The sequence below is a fragment of the Eriocheir sinensis genome, chromosome 41 (assembly GCF_024679095.1).
Source record: "Eriocheir sinensis breed Jianghai 21 chromosome 41, ASM2467909v1, whole genome shotgun sequence".
NCBI lineage: Eukaryota > Metazoa > Arthropoda > Malacostraca > Decapoda > Varunidae > Eriocheir > Eriocheir sinensis.
The window spans coordinates 7480483-7498859 of NC_066549.1; the positions used below are offsets into that span (position 1 = coordinate 7480483).

Below are 18377 nucleotides of genomic sequence, written 5' to 3' on the forward strand. Positions count from 1 at the left end.
CCCTCAATGATTGATTGATTGACAATTACCTTTCCCTAGGTTTCCCGTTACCGACCTATTGGCCAGCCCAAAAAGGAGGAGCAGATAACCTAACTTGATATGACAAAGTGGCTACTTACCATGCAGTACACGGTCTAAATAAGGATAGTTAAGGACTGTCACATAAGCAGTACTATTTCTACTTCAAAGAAAGATAAAAATATGTTTTGAGGCGCTGAATGCCATCTCACTCTCCATGCCAAACTAAAACAACAGATGGTCAGAAGTTAAGTGCTTTATTGAATTTCAGTTGCTCCTGCTGAAGGCTCTTAGATGGCACTGAGAACTATAATCATAAACTTACAAAACACTTTAATGCACACACGTACATATGGACATGCGTGCATATGCACACACACATATATCTAAAACTTGTGTTGCTATATAAAATAGAGCAAACGATGGTATAGAAAATGAGGCTCCAATATGTGTGGGTGTTTTTTGTGTGTGTGTTTGTGTGTGTGTGTTTGTGTGTGTGTGTGTGTGTGTGTGTGTGTGTGTGTGTGTGTGTGTGTGTGTGTGTGCGGAGAAATTTAGAGCACTAGCAGCAGGAGAAACTAATATGGAATACTTTTCCTTCCCACATGTTTTTTGTAATAGGCACTCCTCATGGTAATGTTTCAAAAATTGAGTTTCCATGAAAAATTTAAAGAAAAACAATTGCATGACCAGTCCGGAGGTACTTTTCATGACATCCAAGTCATGTGGTATGTTGTAGCTTCACTCCCCATCATCACAATCTTGTCAAGTGACTCACCCCTTTACACAATAAGGTTTACTATTAGTTTTAAAACAAGATATGAATATTATGGCCATTATTTTAGGAACTTAGATGTTGAAGACTACATGCCTATCTCGTTAGATTTGGACATATCATTGTTACGGCGAGGTGCCGATGGGAGACCGGCGGTAACAGCATAGTAATCTAACAACCAATACATTACAAGTCACTGAGAACGGGATCACCTCTTTCATTTTTGGGAGATTTAATTGTTGGGAAATGAATGATGAATTTCATGCCATTTTAGAAACTTTGCACTACCCTGGTAATCTAAAGGTTAGCAATACCATGAGAGGGAGAAGAAGAAACACTTCAAGTGAATAGTAGTGGCACTATAACAATAGTTAATGAAAAATTTCTGATTCCTGCATTATGAAAAAAGTTACTTTGCCAGAGTAGTGCTTACATAGACCTGTACTTGAGTCTTGCCAACAGCTTGGGCTGCTGCCTAGTGGTAAAAAATAACCAGCATGTTGATATCAGTACTAATCTGAATTGCAGCCTTAGATGACTATTGTAGCCTGGGGCAACATCAATCCAACAGGCATCAGCAGAGTATGTTCTTAAGAAAACAAATATGAAGGCACCATATTCCTCAATATGAAAATATAAGCATGACCACCACCAGGTTGTAGGCCGGAGAGCTGGGAAGGTTTGAGAAGTCTGGTCTAGCTCCCACAGTGGCAGCTTCCTGTACTAAACCTACTGCACACTAATGGACAGTAATTAGCAGATAGGTTAGTTTACCTCAAAACAAGCATTCTAAGACAATGTAATTGCTGTATTCTCAGAGAATACAAACTATATGGTCTATAATGGACAGTAGGTGACCTTTATCTAATCAAACTTAAAATCCCTCAGATAAATACACTAAGACCATTCAAACACTACAAGTACTTAGAATATGATCTAAATCTGGGCCAAGAGTGCCTTTTAGTCTATCCAAACCAGGGCTGTTGTTAGAGGTGGACTCTGGAAGCTTTAGCCCCAAATCTTTTGTATAGCCCTGAATCTTTTTCAGGAACTAATTTGCAGTATTTTAGACTTTCTTTAATTGCACTCAGATGGCATAAAATACTATCAGAGAAAGTTTATATTAAAAGATTTGCAAACCTACCAAGAACTTGATTCTTTGTTGCTTGTGGGTCTACAGTGCTCAGGGCCAAGCCCCCAATATCCTGAATATCTAGCAACAGCCCTGATCCAAACTCAATATCCTTACACTGTTTGTCTATCAGCCTAAGGAGTATATTGTTGAAGCTGAAATCTCAGGAAAGTGAGCAAGATCTTGTCTTGCACCCATCCTTTATGAGTACCTGTATCATCCCAGACGAGGCATTCAAGGACCACACCAGGTCTCGCTACCTTGAAGTTTGAGAAGATTTATGAATTGGGTTTCCCTTAAATTCTGGTGCCATGTTAAAAGTTTTATCACATGATACATGTGTGTGTGTATTTACCTAACTGTAGTATACAGGTCCTGAGCCCGAGCTCAGACAGTCCTGTCTTCCAATCTATATTTGTCCAACTTTTCCTGTGTGTGTGTGTGTGTGTGTATTTACCTAATTGTATTTACCTAGTTGTAGCTTTACAGGGCCTGGTTACGCTCGTGTGGCCCTGTCTCCATATCTGTATTCGTCCAACTTTTTCTCCCCTGCCAGGCCACAAAGCCTGGCAGCATAGAGCTTTAACCACTGAGCTACACAGCAGAGTGTGTGTGTGTGTGTGTGTGTGTGTGTGTGTGTGTGTGTGTGTGTGTGTGTGTGTGTGTGTGTACATAATTCACCACCATGGCCTGATCACAAGTTGGACTCACAATTGCCAGCAAGTACCCTCCTGACAAGAGCAAGCTCACTATAGTCAATTTCTGCCAGGACCTTCACACACCACACACTCCATCCCCCTTGCTAAGGGGGGGACAGTAACCACTCCTTGTCAGCAAAAAAATCTAGGCCTGAGCGGGGTTCAAACCTCCACCTGCCAGGCCACAAAGCCTGGCAGCACAGAACTTTAACCACTGAGCTACAGAGCAGTGTGTGTGTGTGTGTGTGTGTGTGTGTGTGTGTGTGTGTGTGAATGCTGTTTTCCAATACTAAGAAAAATCGGTGCATTTGAGATTTATCTGTATAGCTCTAATGTTCATCCCCCTCAGAGCTACCCTTTGCAGGATGGTTGCAACAAGTGTCTCTCCCTCTTCCTGTTCAAACACTCCCTTTTTGCAACACTAACACCCTACTCTCCTACCTTTCTCACATTCTTCAATCCACATCTCACCAGAGGTCTTCATGCCACCCTCTGCTCACTTTAACAACTTCATATCTTCAGTATTCACATTCTCATCATGTATTTAAGATGCAATAACTGAAATTTGACAAAAGTTCAATTTGATAGCTGGAAGAATGGAGCTTACATCATGTCTCTTTCTACCATTGACTATTTTAAGTACATATAACTCAGGCAACCTCCAACAGTGTTGTAATCATATGTCAAATGTTGGAATCATAAATTATCCATATAGTAATATCCAGATAGTCAGTGGCAGTGAAGGGATCAGATTTAAGCTGCACCTTCCTTCCAGGAATTTCTAAGTAACACAATAAGAAAAGTAAGTGAACTTTCTCAAAATTTAACAAAACCTCTGTATTTGAAATTTTATACTATATTTATCGATATAAAAAAAGTGAAGAATACCAGATAGAGAATAGCTACCACTGGTTGTAAAGCCCAACTCTGCACTGCATCTTATACTCTCAGATCAAGGAGCTATCACCTAAAATAATTGTTGGGTTTTAGAGATTAGATACATAGTCTACACTACTTTCAAGAACTATTCTCTTTCTCTGCTCTTAACTATATGAAGGATAAGTATTGTATATATAATGTTTCATGTTCATTATGCAGCACAGTAATACTTTTCTTCTTTCCTCTTACAGTTTCCAAGCTTTTTTTGTCACCATGATTATGCATACAACAGGATCCATGATACTGATGATATGAAGAAAAATTACTATGACCAGGAGTTATTCCCTATTAGTCACTTTTTCAATCAGAGGACATTTTTTTTATATACTTTGTGACAGGTAGACAAAGCTCCCATGGAATACAATCAACGAAATGGCATTTATACTTGCCAGAATGATGGGACCCTGGGCTCAAGTTCTGAGTATTCATGGTATCATACATCAGCACCAGAGAGGAGCAATAGAGAACTTGCTCAAGTTTTGTCATTAGGCCACAGGCAAAAGACAAGTACTGACTCAACTGATCCTATCACTATCAGCAATTTAATAATCCTCTTGAAGCAACAATAAGTTGATTAAGGAAGTGCTCACAACAAACACTTTACAACCCAGAGACGTAGGTGATGATGTAACCAAGTGAGTCAAAGTCATATGCAATGCCCAAATGGCATTTCTAAGCCTCATGGTGCAGGATAACAATACTAAAATTTCATGAAATTACAGAGAAAAGTGACTCAGACTTTCTTTTGATCTTTTTCTTTAATGCAAATATGACCTATAACTTTAGTCTCACATTGATGCACATTGTATTAGTTTCTGGATTGTACATGTACTGGCATTAACAGGAGGTGCATGGTGAGCATTGAAAAATGACTTCAAAATGCCATCATGTAAACGTGAATTAATATCTAGGCAACAGCACTCAGATGCATGTGACATACACTCACTCAAGACCCAAAGGGCAACTTAACATTCCTGGTTTCCATTTTCTGACTGACATGAATGTTTTAAAATAGGTTCCTTGCATCCTTACCAACATCTAAAACTGGTCACTATAACACCTAATAGATATCAGGTGTAGACAACAATATCCTTAACACAAAAGGTGTTCCACTATAACCTTTAAAATAAAAACAATTTTAAACATTTGTAAAAATTTTACATAACAACAATCCTAGTCAGACTATCCATTGCATGCCAACGCCAGTGTGTATCCCTTGTCCTGCACCAGGCCAAAGCACTGCTGGATCGTCCTGTGCCGTGCCACCCACTGCAGCTGAGCACCACTCAGGCCAAGTCGACTGGCAATGCTCGACACAATGTCCTCATCCACAATTTCTGAAACAAATATTTTGGTTTATTCTCATATTTTGGAAAGCACTACAGTACAGTGCCCTCTCGAGTTTCACAGTATCCGAGTTTCGAGATCCTCGAGTTTCGCGCTCGATCCTAAATTCTTATCATCCCGACTTTCGCACATTATCATCCCGAGTTTCGCACTGCTTTGACTTGTACTGATCATGTCTACCTACCATCAGCATTACGTGCGATTCCTTAAGGCGGTGTCACACTGGCCATTTTCCTCCAATTGTTGGGGCTACTGGCAACCACGGTTACCCTTATGCTCAACCGGGAGCGAGTTGTCGGTTGTCAGTATGGATGGAAAACGGTTGGGGGTACAAGCAACCACGGGGCTGTATGTAAACAAATAAACGACAGCAGTGGCTGAGGAGTGAGGAGCAGTGGAAAATGGCCAACCAAAAGGAAACTTGTAAAGTAGAGTGGCAGAGCTGCTTTGTTTACTATTTAATCGATACAGGGCGACTGCTTTGTTTACGTTGTGAATACGGACAACCGACCTTGGCTGTGTGTGACGCAAACCCGGAAAAGCTGGAGTTGCGTTGGTTGGAGGACAAAGGCCCAGTGTGACACCAGCAGCTTAAAGACGCGGTCACACAAGCTAGTTTTTCGGGAATTTCACACAATTTTCTCCCAACAAATTTTTGCCTAGAATTTATCTTTAAGTTTGATCATACAGAGGACTGTTGCATTTTGGGATATATCAGCTGAAAAGCAAAACAAACAATGGACCCAGATGTAGCAGTTTGCTTTGTGGTATTTGCTGAAAAAAAAATGGAGAAAGCATTTGTTGCTTCGTGAGGGGTTAGCTTGGAGACAAAGGGAGAGTGTATTACAGCTTGGTACCGTTAAGTGCTACGAGAACTTAGCAGTGAGGACCCAGACACGATGAGCCAGTGGCTACACTTGGACAAGACTCAAGTCCAAGACCTGCTCAACCTGGTTACTCCAGGCTTATCTAGCTTCGTGGAACTCATTGTGGTACTGGAATAAACACGCGGATAGCTACTGGACCGATTAGCCGATACCCTCTTCTTCTTGTGACCACAACTTACTAACCTCACGAGAAAATAACCGACATGCTGTTGACTGAGTTTCTGACTAGAATTTCGATGAGTTTCTTGTGAAATGCAGACTTTGAATCTCTGAACAAAATTCTCAAGAAACTAGCAGTTGGGTGACAGTGTTCACACATGCTGGCGTGAGATTCACAGAGAAGCGCGCTAACAGCCCGCGGTAAAAGCTACAAACTATCAATGTCAACTTCAGATTCACAAAGCTTTCGTTTCCTCATAGTTAGAGGCTGCTGATTGGATGAGTGCCGCCGATGACGTCATCGGACTCGGCCAATCACAACATGTTATAAGAACTGCCAGCCAATCATAAGGCAGCCAACCGCCTTCAGCTGCGGCTTCATAACAACCCATTCTCTCTTCACATTTTCTTCCTTTTTACATAGTATGTATTTTTAGATAACAAGGGAGTAAAGTGGGGAAAAAAAGTCAGCTTCTCCACGGGCCAGAACAAATTAGCACTTTTTCAGTGTTTTCAATACTTCGAGTTTCGCGATCCGCGAGTTTAGCACCATACCTGCAGAATGAAGCAAGCGCGAAACTCGGGAGGGTACTGTATAATGAAAATATGAGATGTTGCTGTGCTACTATGAGGTAATATAGAAACATTACCATATGTATTTCAAAACACCTGTCACTGTGGGTGGTTTAATACATTAAAGTTTTCCTACATTGCCCTATACTGAGCAGTTAATTTTGTTGCATCTGTACCATGAAGAAAATAATCCTCCACAAGTTTCTAACAATAAAATCATGCAATATGTTTCTCTTACTTGGAACCTCATCACAATTATGAGAGAAGTATAGATTTTGTTACAGTTTTCTTAGCTGAAAGAAAGAAGGCTTTGCTTACCAGCAGCATCATTGTGGGTGAGAACCTGAACGTCATTCTGTTGGGCAAAGGCAGAGAGCTCCTGTGACACCACGCAGCACGATGAGAGGTTCACCTGCACAGTTGTGGGCTTCACCTGAACAGCAAAAACACTTTGATAGAACTAATAAGGGTTACAAGTGAAAAACTGTCCCAACAATTAGCATTCAAAAATAAAAAATAAAAATAAATAAGTACAGAAGAAGAAAATGTGGATAGAAATGGACAAAAATCCCCTTGAATGAAATGTTAAAATGACTACTGAATGAATGACTTACATCCTAGCAATATGTGTGTGTGTGTGTGTGTGTGTGTGTGTGTGTGTGTGTGTGTGTGTGTGTGTTTATTTAATTTCATTCAGTCATTTTTCTTTGTTTATTTTTTATTGGGAATTTTGGTGCCATCACAGCAGGATCTTCAGTCACTTCTCTCACTTGAGCCACTCCTACCACTACTCTTTCTTTTTTATCTGAAGTACTAGGACTCTTTAATGAATTGGCCCAAGTAATATAAAATTCATCTTAGAGGAGTGAATGAAGTGTTTGGTGTGACGGTTGTTCCGATGCTTGGACATGGAGGCTACTGTGGCCGCGTCCCCACACAGACCTCTGGCGCCAGACTCACCCACTTCCATCAACACATCATCAAACCCATTTAAACCAACCCTCACAACTACTAGTTAGAGAAGCAAAAGTATCACCCATCACACACACCACTTAAACCCCAAAGCATGAGAACTAAGCCATGCATGTCGTGGCTGCAACCAAGGATGAGAAAATCAAAACAGTTTACTGAGCGGTTTTACCCACAATGCATACAGTGCTGTCTGTGACTCCTGACCCAAATGTAAGAACAGGACTGAGGGATTTTGTGATAGTTCACTACACTAATCTGCATAGTTTGGCCACTGTGCAGTATACATGTTTGGTTCCACTCAATGGTGTGTTTACATGTGGGTCAGGAGTCATAGACGACACTTGAAGCACTGCATTAGTCTCTTATCCTTGAACACGGCTAAATCACCCAGAGGCTCAGAAGTTCTCACACTCTGTGGTTTAAAAGTGATGTGTGTGCTGTTAAGTGATAGTTTTGCCTGTATATCTAGTAGGTGTAAGCATTGGCTGTGAGGGGTTTCATGATGTATTGACAGAAGTGCCTTAGCGAAGAGGCGGCCACAGTAGCCTCAGAGCAACAACACACTCTCGATTCATTGACTCTTTTAAGGCATTGTTGTCACGTGAGGGGCTCTTGGTGATAATCTGAGGGGTGTGAGGCATGTCTCTGTTTCTCAGTTTTTTGTTTGACTGCCTTAACTCACTGTCTCACAGAGTGGCTTAGGCACCAAAATGAATTTTATGTAAATAAAAAATATTTGAGTAGAATCAATAATTTGTCCCAATTTCAGGGTCTCCTGGTAAATAAATAACCTTGTTTAAGTATATTTGTGTTAAATCAACACTCTACTGCTGTAGTAATGGTAAGTATTACATAAACTGGGTACTATTTTCTTATAAGTTGTTTGATTCCATAGAATAATGAGGAAAAAACATTTCTTTTCAGTCTTATTTAAAAATATTTTACCAACTGCTTATGTATTTCTGAATACCTTGTGTTTGTTTGTCTTTTTGTCCCTTCCCCTGATTTCATGAACATAATGAATTGCATATACTGATGTACAAGAAAACACCAGTGTAAAATAGTTACTTAATATTGACCAAATACAATTACATTTTGAGTTCAGCAAAGTTTTGGTCATAACAATGTGAAGGAAAATTATGAAAAGACAAAAAATATTTTCTTTAAAATTAAATCTCAGAGAACATAAATTATTTCTACTATAACATCAATTCATAAAACTGCACAAAAAGTTTGAAAACACTTTATATTAAAGGTGACAGAACTCCTGCTTCCTACCTTGGCCCAGGAGTACAGCTCCCGAAACAGCTGATATGAAACATCAGCCAAACCAATGGACACCACTTCCCCCCGACCCACTGCATCTTCCAGAGCCAGCCACAAGGGTTCCAAACTTTCTAGTGTTGCATCATCACTGACATCCGGTGGTGTGACGATCACCGAGTCTATGCGAGGTAGGTTGAGACTGGATGAAACTGAAAGAGAAGAGGGCGTCGGATAATGTTAAGTTTCATTTTAAGGAAAGATATTAAAATTTGGTACAATGAAGGTTAGGACAGATGAAGCAAAGAGAGATTCACAACAATATCAAATTTGTTTTCCTTTCATGATTTGAGGATTTTGTTCTAGTGGAGGACAAAATACATTTTAATACACCACTAGACCAAAACACCCAAGAAGTGCTATTTTTTACTTGTAAAATGCCTAAGATAATATTCTTCCTGCTTCAACCTATTCTCCACTTGTAGATTAGCTTGTGTTGAAAGAAGAACAGACCTCTCAACACAAACATCCACAAGATATTGTCAATTCTTATTCACTCCATCAACACTCCACTTCCCAGCCAGACAAACTGATGGGCCTGAAAGACCTTGTTGAGTCATTCTAAGACAGGGTAGGACATCTCCTATCCACCTACATTTCCCTATCCTTGTTATCTCCATTTTCTTTCATACCACTTCAGCAACCTTCCTTTACTCCCTTGTTGTGTGAACAACATGCCACCGCTCACCTGAATTACTCCATTTTTTCACAAGGTATACATATGAAACACTACCTGTCTTAAGGGCATCCTCAACCTGGGTGGAGTCATTATTGCTGAGAAACAGCTTGACAGTTGTCTTGTTGCCTGAGGTGTCATTTGGTTCCTGTTCAGCATTCTTCAGTACTCGCTGGATGTTGAGCACCTCCCCTGCTTGACCTTCGCCCCCTGAGCCTCCCCAGCTGCTCAAGGTAGTGTTTATGCTCCCACGAAGCTAGAAAGAAGTGATAGGCATGTAATGACCTTTATTACATGACACAAGTTGGCTATATCAATGTCTCATATCACATCATGTCTGATATCCCAGTATTATGCATAGGTGATGCTGAAATGAAGTGAATGTGCTGTAAATGTCTTATGTGAGTGCAAGCTATCTCTAAGGATATCATTAACGAGTACTATATGATATTAAAAATAAATAAATGATTTATAGATTAAAATTCATATATTTTCCCATGCATGTGTTTCCCAATGTATGTTGACTAGAAGTAACTATTGGTGCAGACTTTGCAGCTTTTAATATATTTTAGATAAAGATTATGATGTCCATGAATGAAACATTTAATTGTCAAATTCATAATAGTTTAAAACTCAAGCTCAGCTTTCCTTATTTCATTAGCACTTTTATTTAATTTTGTCGTATATAAAAAAAAACTGTCTAACAATGTGTGGTATCAATATGAAATGTAAAAATTTTAAAAGTATAATTTTCTTTCACTAGTATGCTGGCAAATACCCTTAACATGAGTCATTCATCTACACTGAACCAGTTCATGACAAAAAATGGAACATAGAGACAATCTGATCCAATGGAGTCTGCACATCATAATCGTCCACACACACAGTGCACTGACCTTCCTCTATAATATAATGTACTCTCAATAGTCAATACCCTATTATGCTTGAAAACCGAGAATGAGACAAATATTTGTGTTAAGAAAAGATATTGACAGAAGAAGACACTCATTCTGAGACTCTTGCTGAGATGAGGCTATAAAATGTAGCAAGCCATTATACAATGAGCAGATCAAATATTTGGTGGCAGCCAATGAGGTTATGTAGTGAAGAGATGGATACATGTCATCACAGAATGTGGCAAGTATGAAAGAGGTAACAACCAGAAATGTTACCAAAGTGCCAAGACTAGAGTGGGTAAATAAATAGAATAGCCATGAGAGGATTAAAACATGCATAACACATTCTTTGATACAATTAAAAGAGACAGAATACTGAAATGGTGCTAAACTCAGCCTGGATTGTAGTGATAACATTTGTGTTTAAGCAGCTTTAGAAACACTTGGGAGAAGGGTAACAAATAATGGTAATCTTATCACTACCTGTTTTCTACTTCAACAGTGGGATGAAAGTCAAAGATAATCTAGCAAAGATGACCCTGCCATTCTGAAGAGTGAAGACTGTTAATGAAGTTTTTCAGCTGTAACAAGATGACCATGACTTGTATAAGCCATACCATCCATGTGTCAAGCAGCCGCGACGCACAAAAAAGACAAGGTAGCAGAAGCACAAGCAGAAAATAATACCCAACAAAGCATAAAATCAGAACATGTCAATTCTATGGAGACTAGTATGTGAATTTCTTATATGAGAGGGTTTCTATTGCCCATAACCTCACCTATTAAGTGACACTTCTGTACATCAACATCTATTTCATCAATTTTGGAAGGTGTCAGAAAAATGAACAAAGAACTTGAAGATCCTAACCTCATCAAGCTCAAACATTATATTGTAATTGGCATATTATTACGGTCCTTGAATAGGTGAGTTAATGTAAAGGAATTATTACTTGAATGAGATGAATGCTTCCTTTCCAGGGAGGAGTACACCCATCCATCCAAGCAATAAGCACCAAGGAAGATGACATTCTCCCCTTGAGCAGTACTTGTATACATTGCAAAGGAGCGACTCTGGTTACTGCTTTGTTGCTCTGTATGAGAATTGAACTTAACCGTGCATGGGGGTGGAAGTGGCCTAGATTTAATAATGATGATGACAATGATGAAGTATACACATGCATGTAAAATATATGTGATTAATGAATTTATCACCCAGTATTTTTAATTCAACATGCAAAGGCTAGATATAACAACCAAGTGTGGCTAAATAATTCTTGGCATAATTAATGTAATAGGCTAATATCATCAGCACCTGGATTTGGGTGCTTAATTGTAAACACTTGCACAGCATCTCAAGAATGAAGAAAAAAATACTGAAGGCGTTACTACGGCTTTGAAACTATGACTGTCTAGAGTCTAGATCTGAGGTTTCTAACTTGGGGTGGGGTGTCTGCAGCTGCTGGGGGTGCAGCAATAAGGAATTTCATAAGGTCCAACAAGGAGTGACTTGTGTGGATTGACTTTACTGTTTGCAATTCTTTCTAAAAATTTAGCACTGTATGAGCTTCAATTTGTAGTAAAAAATCTTATATTAGATTTCTTCATGGCATAGAAAAAAAAGAAAGGGAACCACTGGTCTTTTTATTTTTTTTTTTTTTATTTTTTTTTTATTTGGGCGGGTTTTTTTTTTGGGGGGTGGGATGGATGATCCCAAGGGCTTCTTTTGGGTCCCTGTCTGGTGGTGGCCCAGCCCGTCCTGGGGCGCGGCAAAGTTTTTACAGTGGCGCCATCTTGCAATAGGCCTTAGTGAAGTTACAAAAGCAAATGGCCTTGAGGTGAGCTCCTTCATCAGGGCACAAAAGAAGACACCAGTGAAAAGAAAACAGGCTATGGAGAGGGGAGCAGAAAAGGTATTCAAGAACGATATTACATAAATGTTTTTATGTGTTCACAAAGAAGGCTCGCAGGACACTGAATAAGTCGAAGGTCTAACTTATCTATTGTCTCATCAATCAGAGAAGAGTGGCATTTGATGATACCGGCACAAAAATAATCAACAACAAATCTATAGTGAGAGCCTGCTTGGGAAAACAATGTCCAGTAAAGGGTCAGACATGTTTCTGTGTTGGTATGTTGTATCTATTGTGGGGTATGATTTGCCAGCTACCAGCTATGTGGCAACTCATTTTAGTAGAATTAAATGAAGTAACCATTTCTTATCAAATGAAAATTACTAGCAATTCACCAACAGCAACAGTCAACATAATACTAGTATCACCTCTAAGATGGCTTTTTCTTCTGGTATGTAACTAAATACATGGTTGGTGTTACATGATTAACAGTTAACTATGAACATGTAATTGTTTAGAAGGAAAAGATTTAGATGTCACATTAACCTGGTAGCAGCGACGGGCCAAATATGTGCCGTTACCGTGTACTTGCGACGGGCCAAATTCTTGTCATGACAGAAAGTCAGCCAGTAAAATGCAGTAAAATGGACAGTCCAAGGTGGTGGCTGAGTCAGCGTGCAGGCGTGGTGAGCCCTTGGAGCAATCTAGTTTCGAGTCCCACCAAAACAGGCTGATTTTCCAAGCCATCGCTGAGTGGCAGAAGATTAGCCACATGCTGCGCAGATCTTCAATCAACCCTAACACCCTAACTAACTATCTAATCAAAGGTGAAAGATGAAGGACAGCAAAGGCGAAGGCTCCTCCCTAATGTTAGCGACTTCATTCATGTGGAGCACCGGAGGGCAGCATAGGCCAAGCATATGTCATAGCAACCACTATGAATAAAATTTGCCTGCACCACTAAAGGGCTGGGGGTTGTCAAAGAAACCCCTCAAGAAAGTCTACCGATACTAAAGGCAGCAACTAAAATTAAAAAAAAAAAAAAATTAAAAAGGGGGGGGGAAGATCTAGGCCCACTTGGCTGACAAAAATGTAGAAAAGATCATAACCGAGCAGAGACTGAAGCAGAGGCACAGGATAAAGGAAGCTGGCAAGACTGTGGAGGACCCTTATGTCAGATGGCTTTGGAAGTGATAACAGGAACATGCATCAGCACATGTGGTATTGACCTGCCTGACGGGGAAAAGGCCCCCAACCCCCACTTGGCTGAGGGGTGCCCTTTAGACAAATGGTAGACCCCAGGCTTCCCATCTAGCTGGTCACGGGTTCAATCCACGGCATCAGTAATTTACATTTCCCAGTTTCCGGACCAGATCAATTTCCCGTGAGTTTTGTGATAATGATATGTTGTTTGATATGGAGATGAGTGATGATTGTGAGATAAATATGTCTGGTTTGGGGTGTGATTTGGATCTGTCAATTTGCCTATGATAATTTTCTTATCTAATGTATATGTTATGCACAGTGATGGGATTCAGCCGGTTCACACCGGTTCGCAAGAACCTGTTCTTGGAATCGTTTTAATCTCGAGAACCGGTTGTTACTGCTAGCTTAAATCAGGGGTTCTCAATTTTTCCCCCATGAACACCTTTTACTTATAACTTATTTTGGTAAACGCCTCATAGAGAGAACCTGTTCTTAAAAAATTGAATCCCACCACTGGTTATGCATATATAAAGGCAGGGTCACACAAGCTAGTTTCTCTGACATTTTCTGCAGAGATTTTGTCCTGATGATTTTCTGCCACCAATTTAACCTCAAGTTTGGTCACACAGAGGACTGTTGCATTCAGGGAAATATCAGCTGAAAAGGAGCAAAACAAACCATGGATCCAGATGTTGCAACGATTGCTTTGTGGTGTTTGCTGAAGAAAATGAAAGAAATGAAAAGAAAGCACCTGTGGACTCGTGAATGGTTGACACGTTGGCGCGCATTCCTGGGAGGAGCCCGCACCATCTCTCTTCCGAGAGGGATGTGGATCATTGACCCAAATGGGCAATTTGAATTATCTCTTGACAAGTTATAATTTAGACTTTACAGTTCACTGTATATCTTTTGATCAGGAATTTTACTTCTTGTAAATGAGCACAAAATAGTTTACACTCTGGAATTACATAACCATCTCAGGTATTGATTGTATAATCATCTGTATGCAATTTTTATGAGCCTGCACTGACACTGGGGCACTTACCTTAGTTGTGCCTTACTTACATATTGTGCGTGTAATGCAGAGTGATTGTAATAAATATAGTTAATTATGCCGCCTCTCTCTCAAAAATCTCCTCTCTCTCCACACACTCACCCACCACGTCCCCTTACACCACACTATTGTATAAGAAGGGTAACCAAAATTTCACATGTACTCCCTATTTGGTCACCGTAAAATATGGCATTATGTCAGCCCCGTCCCCAGAAGTCTAACCATAGGCGGGCAGGTTATTTCCTTTTGAAGTTTTTCTTGTAGCTTTTTTTAACACCCATGCTGACTTGATATCACAGTTGCTTCATCATAACATTGAGGTAATATATTACTGCAATCTAGTCCATATTCATTTAGTGTTTTAAGTACTGTTAATGAGGCCAGGCTTTCTGCATCAAAATCATCTGTTGTTGGCATACCAATTAGACTCTCCTTTACTTTACCACTCTTTACATCTTACAACTACAGATATATTTTCTGTGTTAGTAAGGTCACAAGTTCCATCAGACTTAATGATGAAAAATGGTACCGTATGTCAGCCTCCTTGGTATCATTAACAACATTTTCATTAATGTCAGAATATAAGATGGGGGGCAGAGAACCTGATAAGGGGGGTGTGCCACCTGTTACCCCCCCTATGGATGGGCCTGCATCATGTAATGATGTGCTACTGCAAGTGACTTCATTTAGGGTTAAAATGGAGACCCTATTTTGTGAATAGCTCTCTCCATTTTTCAAAACCAAACTATTTTTTCTAGTAAATTTTGATGTATTTTGAGGTAATATGGCAGCCATTTTAAGGGCAAATCCCTAGTTATTTTGTTTCCATCCCCCCTTTTCTCCCTTCCAAAAAACTGTCAGTTCATACTATCAGCAATAGTTAAGGTGGGGTTGCAAATGGTCGACCTGAAAAAAATCTTTTTCTTTATTTTTGGCTTATAAAATTCTGTCATTTTTCCTCTTTCTTTTGGTATATGTATGAATCTGATGAAAAAATAATAAAGTGGTATGCAACATGCAATGCAACATTTTCCAATGAGTTTCTGCACGACGCTATGGGCTGCAATCAATGTTTTTACCTCGTTTTAATTTTAGGATGTTTTTTCGTGGTCTGTCATGAAACTCTTAGGTTCTCTGAGACTTCTCTCGCACCACTAGCTAAGAAAATGGGAAATTTTTAGCACTCGCTAATATTTTCTCGTATTTATCCATGAAAAACTATATACCATATATCATAATTTCTTCATAAATCCAACAAAAATTCTATGTATCTGCATCAGATGTCTCTTGCATTAATTTTATTGATTTTACACAAGAGGCAGTGGAAGCGGTGGCTGAGTGGTTAGTGTGCCAGTTCCGCATTCACCGCATTGTCCATGATGCGGGTTTGAATCCACCGCTAACCACCTGGGATTTTTTAGTCACCGCCGAGTGGCCTAAGACTACCCACATACTGTCCTGAAGACCACCTATCAACCCGGACTCTAGAAGAAGCTGTGCAAGTGAAATCAAGAATGAGCTCTGGGGGGCAGCATGAGCCAACAATAATGGTGCCACTATAAACAATTACCTGCACCATGACGGGCTCGGGCCGACCATGAGGCCCCTATGGATAACCTACCGGCACTATAGGCCATATGTGAAAAAATATTAAAAAAAACACTGATCAACACAGTACTAGCTTCTTGATCTTGATCTTGATAAATAATGTGCAGGGCACCAATATAGGTGCATAACATGCAGTGGCTTTCAATGTTTGTTAATTTTTTTTTCTAATGTTTCATCCAACTACTTAAACACGGGCACTAACAATGAGTGATGGATCAAACAAGTTATTTTATATGCTGGCACTAGGAAATGAATGGTCCCACCTGCTCTGAATATGGCCCTATAGCCAAACCACTTCAAATAGTCTTTTTGGGCGTTCGATTCTGTGGGTCCTTTCCTGCCCTCTGCTCTGCTACACAGTCCCAACACCTGTCCCTTTCTCATATGTTAGCTATTGGTAACATATGAGAGGAAGGGATAGGTGTTAGGACTGTGTGGCAGAGCAGAGAGGAGGAAAGGACCCGCAGAATCGAACTCCCAAATGGACTCTTTGAAATGGTTCGACTATAGCTGTGTGTGCATAGACTGTTAACTCTAGACCAGTGGCAGGTCTTTGAGTGATAAATTAACACGTTACCCATTATGCAATATGAAATGAATGGCCTCAATAATATGGCCCTAGCTGTGTGCATAGGCTGAGTTCAAGACCAATGATGAATTAATTAAACAAGTTACCATTAATACTGACACAAAAGACTGTTCAACCATGACAGGTATTGATGAGTGATGAATAAATTAAACAAGTTATCCTGAATATTAGTTACAATTAAATGAATCGTTTGAGGATGACCCTATAGTGATGTGTGCAAAGACTATTCAACCATGAGTGATGAATAAATTAAACAAGTTATCCTGAATATTAGTTACAAGAAAGTGAAAGGTCTGAGGATGGCCCTAGTGATGAGTGCAAAGACTATTCAACCATGAGTGATGAATAAATTAAACACGTTATCCTGAATATATTAGTTACAAGAAAATGAATCGTTTGAGGATGGCCCTAGTGATGAGTGCAAAGACTATTCAACCATGAGTGATGAATAAATTAAACACGTTATCCTGAATATATTAGTTACAAGAAAATGGAAGGTCTGAGGATGGCCCTAGTGGTATGTGTGCATGTCCATTCAATCAAGACCAGTGAAGGGTATTGATCGGGTATACCTCCTCGGTGGTGGTCTGCCCAGCCTTCCTGATGAGCTCTTCCATCTCCAGTATGTTACCTGTGCTGAGGACGACCCTGCGCACCTGGGAGGAGGAGGAGGAGGACATGGTGCACTTCACACTGACACACCTCTGAGCCACCACCACCACGCGGCCCACACTCCTCTCCCTCACTGGCACCTCGTCTCTCCCTCACGGCCACTTCACTATTACTGCTCTCTTCCTCTTCTTCTTCAGTGTCACTCTCAGGCTGCCTCTCACCCTCTCCAACAGTGCCAGACAGTGCCTTCCTCTCATTCTTCCACTATCACCTCATTCTCCCACTGTATCACTATTCTTGTCATTCTCTCACTGTCACTATTTTCCTCATTCTCCCACTATATCACTATTCTTCTCATTCTCCCACGATCACTATTTTCCTCATTCTCTCACTGTCACTATTCTTCTCATTCTCCCACTGTCACTATTCTTCTCATTCTCCCACTGTCACTATTCTTCTCATTCTCCCACTGTCACTATTCTTCTCATTCTCTCACTGTCACTATTCTTCTCATTCTCCCACTGTCACTATTTTCCTCATTCTCCCACTTTCACTATTCTTCTCATTCTCCCACTATCATATTCTTCTCATTCTCCCACTATATCATTATTATTCTCATTCTCCCACGATCACTATTTTTCTCATTCTCCTACTATCACTGTTCTTCTCATTCTCCCACTGTCACTATTTTCCTCATTCTCCCACTATCACTATTCTTCTCATTCTCCCACTGTCACTATTCTTCTCATTCTCCCACGATCACTATTCTCCTCATTCTCCCACTATCACTATTCTTCTCATTCTCCCACGATCGCTATTTTTCTCATTCTCCCACTATCACTATTCTCCTCATTCTCCCACTATCACTATTTTTCTCATTCTCCCACTATCACTATTCTTCTCATTCTCCCACTGTCACTATTCTTCTCATTCTCCCACTATCACTATTTTTCTCATTCTCCCACTGTCACTATTTTCCTCATTCTCCCACGGTCACTGTTTTCCTCATTCTCCCACTATCACTATTCTTCTCATTCTCCCACTATCTATATTCTTCTCATTC

General features: G+C 40.1%; 1 protein-coding gene across 1 annotated transcript; it reads right to left on the bottom strand.

Moving 5' to 3' along the window:
• Window positions 1–487: 487 nt before the first annotated feature.
• On the bottom strand, window positions 488–17490 carry LOC127009604 (glutamate--cysteine ligase regulatory subunit-like). The gene is made up of 5 exons (XM_050882821.1): window positions 17275–17490; window positions 9557–9755; window positions 8779–8975; window positions 6847–6961; window positions 488–4899 (listed from the first exon to the last, which is right to left on the bottom strand). The coding sequence occupies exons 1-5, from the start codon at window positions 17380–17382 to the stop codon at window positions 4745–4747; spliced, it is 774 nt and encodes a 257-aa protein (XP_050738778.1). The 5' UTR covers window positions 17383–17490; the 3' UTR covers window positions 488–4744.
• Window positions 17491–18377: the final 887 nt, after the last annotated feature.

Excerpts from the sequence above, each read along its gene's own strand:
- LOC127009604 (XM_050882821.1), bottom strand. The coding sequence starts at position 17,382 with ATGTCCTCCTCCTCCTCCTCCCAGGTGCGCAGGGTCGTCCTCAGCACA. Across the intron at positions 9,756-17,274 it reads GGCAGACCACCACCGAGGAG|CTTCGTGGGAGCATAAACAC; the intron begins GTATACCCGATC and ends ACTTCTTTCTAG. Across the intron at positions 4,900-6,846 it reads CACCCACAATGATGCTGCTG|AAATTGTGGATGAGGACATT; the intron begins GTAAGCAAAGCC and ends TATTTGTTTCAG.